Source organism: Ranitomeya imitator, chromosome 2, assembly GCF_032444005.1.
Source record: "Ranitomeya imitator isolate aRanImi1 chromosome 2, aRanImi1.pri, whole genome shotgun sequence".
NCBI lineage: Eukaryota > Metazoa > Chordata > Amphibia > Anura > Dendrobatidae > Ranitomeya > Ranitomeya imitator.
This window is the reverse complement of record NC_091283.1, coordinates 147,193,383-147,206,921: the sequence shown is the minus strand read 5'-3', so window position 1 is coordinate 147,206,921 and position 13,539 is coordinate 147,193,383. Positions and strand designations below refer to the sequence as shown.

The 13,539-nt window shown below is 50.7% G+C and overlaps 1 protein-coding gene across 2 annotated transcripts in view; it reads left to right on the top strand.

Moving 5' to 3' along the window:
* Positions 1-282: 282 nt before the first annotated feature.
* GARNL3 (GTPase activating Rap/RanGAP domain like 3) overlaps positions 283-13,539 on the top strand; it is a 184,062-nt gene continuing 170,805 nt past the window's right edge. The window contains exon 1 of one of the 2 annotated variants that reach the window (XM_069747371.1): positions 283-560. In XM_069747371.1, coding sequence (XP_069603472.1) covers positions 460-560 — 101 coding nt within the window. In that variant the 5' untranslated portion in view covers positions 283-459. The remainder of the gene's footprint in view (positions 561-13,539) is intronic. The other variant, XM_069747373.1, reaches the window with a different exon arrangement.

The following is a 13,539-nucleotide window of genomic DNA, read 5'->3' as shown; positions in this document are numbered from 1 at the left end:
ACACACTATAGATGGATATACTATATACACACACTATAGATGGATATACTATACACACACACTATAGATGGATATACTATACACACACACTATAGATGGATATACTATATACACACACACTATAGATGGATATACTATATACACACACTATAGATGGATGGATATACTATATACACACACACTATAGATGGATATACTATATACACACACTATAGATGGATATACTATATACACACACTATAGATGGATATACAGTACTATGCACACTTCTCTGCCTCCTCTGTGAGAAGTTGTGAGCCATCAGAGATGCAGCAGAGCTCGGCCGGTGCAGTGAGTGGTGGGAGGAGAGGAGCACGGTTGTGGCTGATCCTCCTCCTTCTGCAGCCGGTGCAGTGTGCTCTGTTCAGGAGCCGGATCTGAGGCTGCTCCTGCTGGCACTGCTGTCCTCACACAGGGACCATGGACTGCCAGCTGGGTCCCTACACAGGGAAGGACAGGTCGTCCATCATGAGGAAGAGAGCCGCTCTGCTGAGGAAGGGCTGCAGTTTCGAGATTCAGAGGTGAGCGCGAATGGTGCAGGCAGTGTCAACCGGCGACGGGCAGCATACTCAGCTGCTGCGGGCACTTGTGCAGGACTACCTGATGAGAGTAGTAGTCCATTGTCCGGAGGCAGTGGGCAGTGTATACCTGTATGGGGGGGCGGGGAAGAAGAACCAGTCCTGAGTCCTGCCAATTCCAGGCACCCCATCACAGGACCCTGCACTGACTGTCCGCTGCCAGTAAGTGCAGAGACCCCGACATACAGTCTAGCGCCATCTGTGGGGGCTCTGCAGCCTGTAAAGACCACCAGATCCCAGTAACCAAAGCAAAGTCCCCGCACGTCTCTGTTTCCCCTCATGCCCCGGACATCTACGGTCTGACTGTTTACTCGTAGACACAGCGGGTCTCTGACTGTTTCTCCCCACATATCATGCAGGTCTCTGTTTCCCTTAGGACCCCGCACATATTTGGCTATTCCTCTCCTCAGACCCTGCATTTCTCTGTTTCTCGTTAAACCCTGCACATCTGTTTCTCCCCTCAGACCCTGCTGTGACTATTTCTCCTCAGACCCCGCACGTCTGTGACTATTTCTCCTCAGACCCCGCACGTCTGTGACTATTTCTCCTCAGACCCCGCACGTCTGATCCCACACGTCTGTTTCTCCGTAGACCCCGCACGTCTTTTTTTACTCCCTTCAAACACTGCATGACTCTCTCTGTTTCAATTTATACCCCCCCCATCAGACACTTTCTTTCCTCAGTCCCCGCAAGTCTCTGATTCTCCACAGACCCTACAGTTGTTTCTCTTCAGACCTCACACATCTCTGACTATTCTTCTTTTCAGAACGTCTCAGTGTCTCCTGTTTCTCTTTAGACAATGCACTTAACTTTTTTGACTGTTTCTCCTCAGATCCTGCACAACTGTGATTGGTTCCACTTTGACCCCGCATATCTCTGACTATATCTTCCTTTAGACCCTTCAGGTCTGTGTGAATTATTCTTCTCCTCAAACCCCACACATCGCTGGTCTCTGTTTTGCCTCAGACCCAGCACGTCTCTGACTATTCTTCTCAGAACCTACATTTCGCTTGTATCTCCTCACACGATGCACTTCACTTCTCTGACTGTTTCTCCTCAGACGATGTACTTCCCTTCTCTGACTCTTTCTCCTCACACTGCACTTCTCTGACTGTTTCTCCTCAGAGGATGTACTTCCCTTCTCTGACTGTTTCTCCTCACACAATGCACTTCACTTCTGACTGTTTCTCCAAAGACGATGCACTTCGCTTCTCTGACTGTTTCTCCTCAGACGATGTACTTCCCTTCTCTGTCTGTTTCTCCTCAGACGATGTACTTCCCTTCTCTGTCTGTTTCTCCTCAGAAGATGTACTTCCCTTCTCTGACTGTTTCTCCTCACACTGCCCTTCTCTGACTGTTTCTCCTCACACAATGCACTTCACTTCTGACTGTTTCTCCAAAGACGATGCACTTCGCTTCTCTGACTGTTTCTCCTCAGACGATGTACTTCCCTTCTCTGTCTGTTTCTCCTCAGACGATGTACTTCCCTTCTCTGTCTGTTTCTCCTCAGACGATGTACTTCCCTTCTCTGACTGTTTCTCCTCAGACGATGTACTTCCCTTCTCTGTCTGTTTCTCCTCAGACGATGTACTTCCCTTCTCTGTCTGTTTCTCCTCAGACGATGTACTTCCCTTCTCTGACTCTTTCTCCTCACACTGCACTTCTCTGACTGTTTCTCCTCAGACGATGTACTTCCCTTCTCTGACTCTTTCTCCTCACACTGCACTTCTCTGACTGTTTCTCCTCAGAGGATGTACTTCCCTTCTCTGACTGTTTCTCCTCACACAATGCACTTCACTTCTGACTGTTTCTCCAAAGACGATGCACTTCGCTTCTCTGACTGTTTCTCCTCAGACGATGTACTTCCCTTCTCTGTCTGTTTCTCCTCAGACGATGTACTTCCCTTTTCTGACTGTTTCTCCTCAGACGATGTACTTCCGTTCTCTGACTGTTTCTCCTCACACGATGCACTTCACTTCTCTGACTGTTTCTCCAAAGACGATGCACTTCACTACTCTGACTGTTTCTCCTCAGACGATGCACTTCACTTCTCTGACTGTTTCCCCTCAGACGATGAACTTCACTTCTCTGTTTCTCCTCAGATGATGCACTTCACTTCTCTGACTGTTTCTCCTCACAGGATGCACTTCACTTCTCTGTTTCTCCTCAGAATATGCACTTCCCTTCTCTGACTGTTTCCCCTCACACTGCACTTCACTTCTCTGACTTTCTTCTCAGACAATGTACTTCCCTTTTCTGACTGTTTCTCCTCAGACGACTCCTCAGACGATGTACTTCCCTTCTCTGACTGTTTCTCCTCACACTGCTCTTCACTTCTGTGACTGTTTCTTCTCAGACGATGTACTTCCCTTTTTTGACTGTTTCTCCTCAGACGACTCCTCAGATGATGCACTTCCCTTCTCTGACTGTTTCTCCTCACATGATGCACTTCACTTCTCTGTTTCTCCTCAGAATATGCACTTCCCTTCTCTGACTGTTTCCCCTCAGACTATGCCTTCACTTCTCTGACTGTTTCTCCTCAGACGATGTACTTCCCTTCTCTGACTGTTTCTCCTCACACTGCACTTCACTTCTCTGACTGTTTCTTCTCAGACGATGTACTTCCCTTTTCTGACTGTTTCTCCTCAGACGATGTACTTCCCTTCTCTGACTGTTTCTCCTCACACGATGCACTTCACTTCTGACTGTTTCTCCAAAGACGATGCCCTTCACTTCTCTGACTGTTTCTCCTCAGACGATGCACTTCGCTTCTCTGACTGTTTCTCCTCAGACGATGTACTTCCCTTCTCTGACTGTTTCCCCTCAGACGATGAACTTCACTTCTCTGTTTCTCCTCAGAATATGCACTTCACTTCTCTGACTGTTTCTCCTCACAGGATGCACTTCACTTCTCTGACTGTTTCTCCTCAGATGATGCACTTCCCTTTTCTGACTTTCTCCTCAGATGATGCACTTTTATTCTCTGACTATTTCTCTCAGACGATGCCTTCACTTCTCTGACTGTTTCTTCTCAGAGGATGCACTTCACTTCTCTGACTGTTTCTTCTCAAACGATGCACTTCCCTTCTGACTGTTTCTCCCAGACGATGCACTTCACTTCTCTGACTGTTTCTTCTCAGAGGATGCACTTAACTTCTCTAACTGTTTCTCCTCAGACGATGCACTTCACTTTTCTGACTGTTTCTCCTCAGAAGATGCACTTCCATTCTTTGACTGTTTCTCCTCAGACGATGCACTTCCATTCTCTGACTGTTTCTCTCAGACGATGCACTTCACTTCTCTGACTGTTTCCTCTCAGAGGATGCACTTCGCTTCACTTTTTCCCCATTATGTAGATAGGGGCAAAATTGTTTGGTGAATTGGAACGCGCGGGGTTAAAATTTCGCCTCACATCATAGCCTATGACGCTCTTGGGGTCCAGACGTGTGACTGTGCAAAATTTTGTGACTGTAGCTGCGACGGTGCAGATGCCAATCCCGGACATACACACACACATTCAGCTTTATATATTAGATATACCTGTAAGTCATCTCCCCTGTATATAGTATATACCTGTATGTCATCTCCCCTGTATATAGTATATACCTGTATATAATATATAGCTGTATATCATCTCCCCTGTATATAGTATACTAGCTATTGAACCCGTTCTACGCCCGGGTGGCTAGCATCTATATTGGTATATGGTCTCCATCCTGGTATGTGCTGCTCCATCCTGCGTCCCCATCCTGTCATGAGCTTCTCCATCCTGCGTCCCCATCCTGACATGTGCTGCACCCATCCTGCACCCCCATTCTGACATGTGCTGCTCCCATCCTGCACCCCCATTCTGACATGTGCTGCTCCATCCTGCGTCCCCATCCTGTCATGTGCTGCACCCATCCTGCGCCCCCATCCTGCCATGTGTTGCACCCATCTTGCGCCCCCATTCTGTCATGTGTTGCACCCATCCTGCGTCCCCATCCTGTCATGTCCTGCTCCCATCCTGCGCCCCCATTGTGACATGTGCTGCTCCCATCCTGCGCCCCCATTGTGACATGTGCTGCTCCCATCCTGCGCTCCCATTCTGACATGTTCTGCACTCATCCTGCGCCTCCATTCTGACATGTTCTGCACCCATCTTGTGCCCCCATTCTGTCATGTGTTGCACCCATCCTGCGCCTCCATTCTGTCATGTGCTGCTCCCATCCTGCACCCCCATTGTGACATGTGCTGCACCCATCCTGCGCCTCCATTCTGACATGTTCTGCACCCATCCTGCGCCTCGATTCTGTCATTTGCTGCTCCCATCCTGTCATGTGCTGCTCCCATCCTGTGCCCCCGTTCTGTCATGTGCTGCTCCCATCCTGTGCCCCCGTTCTTTCATGTGCTGCTCCCATCCTGCTCCCCTGTTCTGTCATGTGCTGCTCCCATCCTGCGCCCGTTCTGTCATGTGCTGCTGCCATCCTGCGCCCCCGTTCTGTCATGTGCTGCTCCCATCCTGTGCCCGTTTTGTCATGTGCTGCTGCCCTCGTGCGCCCGTTCTGTCATGTGCTGTTCCCATCCTGCGCCCCCGTTCTGTCATGTGCTGCTCCCATCCTGTGCCCCCGTTCTTTCATGTGCTGCTCCCATCCTGCGCCCCTGTTCTGTCATGTGCTGCTCCCATCCTGCGCCCGTTCTGTCATGTGCTGCTGCCATCCTGCGCCCCCGTTCTGTCATGTGCTGCTCCCATCCTGCGCCCCTGTTCTGTCATGTGCTGCTCCCATCCTGCGCCCGTTCCGTCATGTGCTGCTCCCATCCTGCGCCCCGTTCTGTCATGTGCTGCTGCCATCCTGTGCCCCCGTTCTGTCATGTGATGCTCCCATCTTGCGCCCCCATTCTGTCATGTGCTGCTCCCATCCTGCGCCCCTGTTCTGTCATGTGCTGCTCCCATCCTGCGCCCCTGTTCTGTCATGTGCTGCTCCCATCCTGCGCCCCTGTTCTGTCATATGCTGCTCCCATCCTGCGCCCGTTCTGTCATGTGCTGCTGCCATCCTGTGCCCCCATTCTGTCATGTGCTGCTCCCATCCTGCGCCCCTGTTCTGTCATGTGCTGCTCCCATCCTGCACCCGTTCTGTCATGTGCTGCTGCCATCCTGTGCCCCCGTTCTGTCATGTGCTGCTCCCATCTTGCGCCCCCATTCTGTCATGTGCTGCTCCCATCCTGCGCCCCTGTTCTGTCATGTGCTGCTCCCATCTTGCGCCCCCATTCTGTCATGTGCTGCTGCCATCCTGCGCCCCCGTTCTGTCATGTGCTGCTACCATCCTGCGCACGTTCTGTCATGTGCTGCTGCCATCCTGCGCCCGTTCTGTCATGTGCTGCTCCCATCCTGCGCCCCCGTTCTGTCATGTGCTGCTACCATCCTGCGCCCGTTCTGTCATGTGCTGCTGCCATCCTGCGCCCCCGTTCTGTCATGTGCTGCTGCCATCCTGCGCCCCCGTTCTGTCATGTGCTGCTCCCGTCCTGCGCCACCATTGTATTATATGCCCCCCATAAGATCCTCCATTATATATGCCCCGTATGCTGCTGCCATATATAAAAAAAAAAAATACCATACTCACCTATCGTCGCTGGGGGCCTGAGCAGGCGGGGACACCGGTGCGCTGTGGGGGTCAGGTGCCGGAGTCACCGCTAGCTCAGGCCCCCAGCACTTGATATACTGACCTGTCTGTCCCGTTCCAGCGCTGCGCGCCGCCATCTTCCGGCTCCTCTGGTTGTGACTGTTCAGTCAGAGGGCGGCGCCGGCGCGCATTATGCGCGTCATCGCGCGTCATCGCGCCCTCTGAACTGTGAACGTCACAGCAGAGGACCCGGGAGACGGAGCCGCACGCAGCGCTGGAACGGGGGACAGGTGAATATACTTACCCTCCTGGCGGTCCCTGACTCTCCGGTGGAGATCGCGGTGTGCGTTCAGTGTTTACGCATACCGCGATCTCCTGGGAGCGTCACTCTGTGAGGCCCAGACTGCGCTGGCGCTTGCGCTTGCGCAGTCTATAAAGGCTTCGGACAGAGTGACGCTCCCAGCGTTATATTATTGATACCTATATGCCATCTCCTCCTGGCTGTCAATTTGCCTCCAACACTTTTCCTTTCACTTTTTCCCCATTATGTAGATAGGGGCAAAATTGTTTGGTGAATTGGAACGCGCGGGGTTAAAATTTTGCCTCACAACATAGCCTATGACGCTCTCAGGGTCCAGACGTGTGACTGTGAAAAATTTTGTGCTGCTCCATCCTGCGTCCCCATCCTGTCATGAGCTTCTCTATCCTGCGTCCCCATCCTGACATGTGCTGCACCCATCCTGCACCCCCATTCTGACATGTGCTGCTCCCATCCTGCACCCCCATTCTGACATGTGCTGCTCCATCCTGCGTCCCCATCCTGTCATGTGCTGCACCCATCCTGCGCCCCCATCCTGCCATGTGTTCCACCCATCTTGCGCCCCCATTCTGTCATGTGTTGCACCCATCCTGCGTCCCCATCCTGTCATGTGCTGCTCCTATCCTGCGCCTCCATTCTGACATGTTCTGCACCCATCTTGTGCCCCCATTCTGTCATGTGTTGCACCCATCCTGCGCCTCCATTCTGTCATGTGCTGCTCCCATCCTGCACCCCCATTGTGACATGTGCTGCACCCATCCTGCGCCTCCATTCTGACATGTTCTGCACCCATCCTGCGCCTCCATTCTGTCATTTGCTGCTCCCATCCTGTCATGTGCTGCTCCCATCCTGTGCCCCCGTTCTGTCATGTGCTGCTCCCATCCTGTGCCCCCGTTCTTTCATGTGCTGCTCCCATCCTGCGCCCCTGTTCTGTCATGTGCTGCTCCCATCCTGCGCCCGTTCTGTCATGTGCTGCTGCCATCCTGCGCCCCCGTTCTGTCATGTGCTGCTCCCATCCTGTGCCCGTTTTGTCATGTGCTGCTGCCATCGTGCGCCCGTTCTGTCATGTGCTGTTCCCATCCTGCGCCCCCGTTCTGTCATGTGCTGCTCCCATCCTGTGCCCCCGTTCTTTCATGCGCTGCTCCCATCCTGCGCCCCTGTTCTGTCATGTGCTGCTCCCATCCTGCGCCCGTTCTGTCATGTGCTGCTGCCATCCTGTGCCCCCGTTCTGTCATGTGATGTTCCCATCTTGCGCCCCCATTCTGTCATGTGCTGCTCCCATCCTGCGCCCCTGTTCTGTCATGTGCTGCTCCCATCCTGCGTCCCTGTTCTGTCATGTGCTGCTCCCATCCTGTGCCTGTTTTGTCATGTGCTGCTGCCATCGTGCGCCCGTTCTGTCATGTGCTGCTGCCATCCTGCGCCCCCATTCTGTCATGTGCTGCTCCCATCCTGCGCCCCTGTTCTGTCATGTGCTGCTCCCATCCTGCACCCGTTCTGTCATGTGCTGCTGCCATCCTGTGCCCCCCGTTCTGACATGTGCTGCTCCCATCTTGCGCCCCCATTCTGTCATGTGCTGCTCCCATCCTGCGCCCCTGTTCTGTCATGTGCTGCTCCCATCTTGCGCCCCCATTCTGTCATGTGCTGCTGCCATCCTGCGCCCCCGTTCTGTCATGTGCTGCTACCATCCTGCGCCCGTTCTGTCATGTGCTGCTGCCATCCTGCGCCCGTTCTGTCATGTGCTGCTCCCATCCTGCGCCCCCGTTCTGTCATGTGCTGCTACCATCCTGCGCCCGTTCTGTCATGTGCTGCTGCCATCCTGCGCCCCCGTTCTGTCATGTGCTGCTCCCATCCTGCGCCCGTTCTGTCATGTGCTGCTCCCATCCTGCGCCCCCGTTCTGTCATGTGCTGCTCCCATCCTGCGCCCGTTCTGTCATGTGCTGCTGCCATCCTGCGCCCCCGTTCTGTCATGTGCTGCTGCCATCTTGCGCCCCCGTTCTGTCATGTGCTGCTCCCGTCCTGCGCCACCATTGTATTATATGCCCCCCATAAGATGCTCCATTATATATGCCCCGCTTGCTGCTGCCATATATAAAAAAAAAAATTACCATACTCACCTATCGTCGCTGGGGGCCTGAGCAGGCGGGGACACCGGCGCGCTGTGGGGGTCAGGTGCCGGAGTCACCGCTAGCTCAGGCCCCCAGCACTTGCTATACTGACCTGTCTGTCCCGTTCCAGCGCTGCGCGCCGCCATCTTCCGCGCATTAAGCACGTCATCGCGCCCTCTGAACTGTGAACGCCACAGCAGAGGACCCGGGAGACGGAGCCGCACACAGCGCTGGAACGGGGGACAGGTGAATATACTTACCCTCCTGGCGGTCCCTGACTCTCCGGTGGAGATCGCGGTGTGCGTTCAGTGTTTACGCATACCGCGATCTCCTGGGAGCGTCACTCTGAGGCCCAGACTGCGCCGGCGCTTGCGCTTGTGCAGTCTATAAAGGCTTCGGACAGAGTGACGCTCCCAGCGTTATATTATAGATACCTATATGCCATCTCCTCCTGGCTGTCAATTTGCCTCCAACACTTTTCCTTTCACTTTTTCCCCATTATGTAGATAGGGGCAAAATTGTTTGGTGAATTGGAACGCGCGGGGTTAAAATTTTGCCTCACAACATAGCCTATGACGCTCTCGGGGTCCAGACGTGTGACTGTGAAAAATTCACACACACACACACACACACACACACACACACACACACACACACACACACACACACACACACACACACACACACACGCCAATCCCGGACACACACACACACACACACATACATACACACACACACACACACACACATTCAGCTTTATATATTAGACATACACCTATACTGTGTGTAGACATTTATTTTATCTATCCTATTCTAACCTGTCAGTGTGATTGTGTGATTTTACGGTACACCGCACTGAAATGCCAGCTTTTCTAAAGGACACCGGTGCATATTTCTCGCAAGTCACACTGATGGTCCGTGTGGTGTGCGAGTTTTTCTCGCACCCATAGACTTTCATTGGCGTTTTTTGGTACGGTGGAAATCGCAGCATGCTGTGATTTTCTCTCGCACGTAGAATATGGCCGAGAAAACAACGGATGATGGGAGCTGCCCCATAGATTAACATTGGTCCGAATGCTATTCGATTTTTTTATCGCATAGCACTCGTCCGTATTACGGTCTATTGTGACTCCAGCCTTACTCCTCAGACGTCTGACTTTTTCTCCTCAGACTCTGACCCCACATGTCTGTGATTGTTTCTCCCCTCAGACCCTGCACATTTCTTACTGTTTATCGTCAGACCCCGCATGTCTCTGACTGTTTCTCCTCAGTCCCTTGCACTCCCGTTTTTCCTGTCTGGCAGTACAGCCTACCACTTCACTCTCTGCCAGTGCGTGATCTCATGCAGCCAGTCCTGAACTATCTTTATTTAGGGTATTGCACAATAGTAGGGGCAGTTGAATGGCTGCTGTTAAGCGCGTGTGATCCCGGAGCTGCAGAGCAAAAAGCACAATATGGTCTTACCCGATTTAAATACTTAATTTTTTTAAAATTGTGCAAACCTGATAGGGTTGTGCATACACAACAATTTGAAGGCGTTAGTAGATCTGCATGTGGGTATATCCTGAGGAAACGCGTCAATTAAAACCGCATTCACTACCGCATACAGTCTGTGTGTCCTGGAATTTATTGCCATTCACCAGCAGCGCAGAAAATCCACACATTTATTCCTGTATTCCACGTTAAACACATCAGGAGCAGATGACCCGCTTCAAAAGGCATTCTGGTAGTTGTAGTTCACCTTAGCCAATTAACTATAATCTGGACACAGCCTTCTGAATTGCGTCATTCCCTTAGCTGTGTGCTGCGCTCTAGAGGTGTGACTAATACAGGTCTGTACTGGGGTCGGTGAGGGGCAGAGCGGTGATACACTGAGAATGGAGCGGTAGGTATACAGGAGACTGGCGGGTTATAGTCACTGTATATACAGTGCCTTAAAAAAAGTCTTCATACTCCATGAACTTTTCCACATTTTTCACACTACATCCACAAACTTAAAGGGGTATTACCATCTCCAAGAGCCTATCCCAATATGTAGTAGGTGTAATAAGAATAAAATTAACAAATACCTTCAATTAGCGCATTAGAAGAACTATACTACATTTCTATGTCACTTAGGTGAGGTATCCACGGCTACGCCCACTCATATAGCGACAGCTAGTTAGTTGTTAATGGTCGCAGCCATGGATATCTAAGCTACTGCAAAGTCCTGTACATGGGGTAAGCAACATAGCAAATCAGAAAAAATTATGCAACATTTCTAAGGCTTGGTTCCCATTGCGTTAATGGGAAAGCGCTAACGGACAGCGTTGCACGGCGAAATTAACGCCGTGCAACGCGTCCGTTAGCGCGCCCATTCACGGCAATGGGAACGCGCAGCACTAGCGCGTGCCATGTTCGGCACGCGCTAGCGACGCGCCGGTGTTTCCTGGCGCGCCGCGGACGCTGCTTGCAGCGTCCGAGGCGCGCCCGCGGTCCGTTCCCCGCTCTCGCAGATCGGGGATCTGCGAGAGCGGGGACGTTACCGCGACCCCGGGACGCGGCCACATTAAAAACATTGCGTTAGCGCAACCCGCTAGCGCTAAACGGGTTGCACTAACGCAATGTGACCCTAGCCTAATTGAAGGTATTTGCTAATATTATTATTAGAAGCCACATTATTATTATTTATTAATATTAGAAGCCACATTTCGATTTTCTTCCCCAATCGATGCAGTCTTTATGATCAAGGTTACTTTAGCATGTCTTGTTTCATACATAAACGGACTCACACAGTTCATGTAAGGCCGGAGTCACACTAAACGTATGAAAAATTGGTCCAAGTCTCCCTGCCGAGTATCACACAAGTGTAATGCAAGTGTCATGTGAGTACAATCCAATATTTCACACCTAGAATCTGATTTACATCCGAATGCAGTGTGATTGCTATCCAAATGCAATGCGATTTTATCATGAGCTTTTACATACAGCAGTTCTCTGTCATTTACACATTGTTTTCAAAGGAAATATTCGTCAAAACACACACACATTATACATGTATATATATACAGTATATACAGTTAGGGCCAGAAATATTTGGACAGTGACACAATTTTCGCGAGTTGGGCTCTGCATGCCACCACATTGGATTTGAAATGAAACCTCTACAACAGAATTTAAGTGCAGATTGTAACGTTTAATTTGAAGGGTTGAACAAAAATATCTGATAGAAAATGTAGGAATTGTACACATTTCTTTACAAACACTCCACATTTTAGGAGGTCAAAAGTAATTGGACAAATAAACATAACCCAAACAAAATATTTTTATTTTCAATATTTTGTTGCAAATCCTTTGGAGGCAATCACTGCCTTAAGTCTGGAACCCATGGACATCACCAAACGCTGGGTTTCCTCCTTCTTAATGCTTTGCCAGGCCTTTACAGCCGCAGCCTTCAGGTCTTGCTTGTTTGTGGGTCTTTCCGTCTTAAGTCTGGATTTGAGCAAGTGAAATGCATGCTCAATTGGGTTTAGATCTGGAGATTGACTTGGCCATTGCAGAATGTTCCACTTTTTGGCACTCATGAACTCCTGGGTAGCTTTGGCTGTATGCTTGGGGTCATTGTCCATCTGTACTATGAAGCGCCGTCCAATCAACTTTGCAGCATTTGGCTGAATCTGGGCTGAAAGTATATCCCGGTACACTTCAGAATTAATCCAGCTACTCTTGTCTGCTCTTATGTCATCAATAAACACAAGTGACCCAGTGCCATTGAAAGCCATGCATGCCCATGCCATCACGTTGCCTCCACCATGTTTTACAGAGGATGTGGTGTGCCTTGGATCATGTGCCGTTCCCTGTTGACTTAGAGACAGATACACCTACTTCACTGAGAGTGTTCTGGACTTCAGTTGATGTTGTGAACGGGTTCTTCTTCACCAAATTAAGTATGCGGCGATCATCCACCACTGTTGTCATCCGTGGACGCCCAGGCCTTTTTGAGTTCCCAAGCTCACCAGTCAATTCCTTTTTTCTCAGAATGTACCCAACTGTTGATTTTGCTACTCCAAGCATGTCTGCTATCTCTCTGATGGATTTTTTCTTTTTTTTCAGCCTCAGGATGTTCTGCTTCACCTCAATTGAGAGTTCCTTTGACCGCATGTTGTCTGCTCACAGCAACAGCTTCCAAATGCAAAACCACACACCTGAAATCCACCCCTGACCTTTTAACTACTTCATTGATTACAGGTTAACGAGGGAGACGCCTTCAGAGTTAATTGCAGCCCTTAGAGTCCATTGTCCAATTACTTTTGGTCCCTTGAAAAAGAGGACGCTATGCATTACAGAGCTATGATTCCTAAACCCTTTCTCCGATTTGGATGTGGAAACTATCATATTGCAGCTGGGAGTGTGCACTTTCAGCCCATATATATAATTTTATTTCTGAACATGTTTTTGTAAACAGCTAAAATAACAAAACTTGTGTCACTGTCCAAATATTTCTGGCCCTAACTGTATATATATATATATATATATATATATATATATATACCGTATATACTCGAGTATAAGCCGAGGTTTTCAGCCTATTTTTGGGGGGCTGAAAGTCCCCCTCTCGGCTTATACTCGAGTCATACCCAGGGTCGGCAGGGGAGGTGGAGCGGGGGCTGTCTAATTATACTCACCTGCTCCTGGCGCGGTCCCTGCACGTCTTTTCCCCGCCGCTGGCAGCATCTTCCTGTACTGAGCGGTCACATGGTCTCATTGAGCGGTAACGGTGACTGCTCAGTACAGGAAGAAGCTGCCGGCGCCAGGGAACAGACGTGCAGGGACCGCACCAGGAGCAGGTGAGTATAACGGGGAGGGGAGCGCTGCGCGATATTCACCTGCTCCTCCTTCCGGAGCCGCTCCGCCTTCAG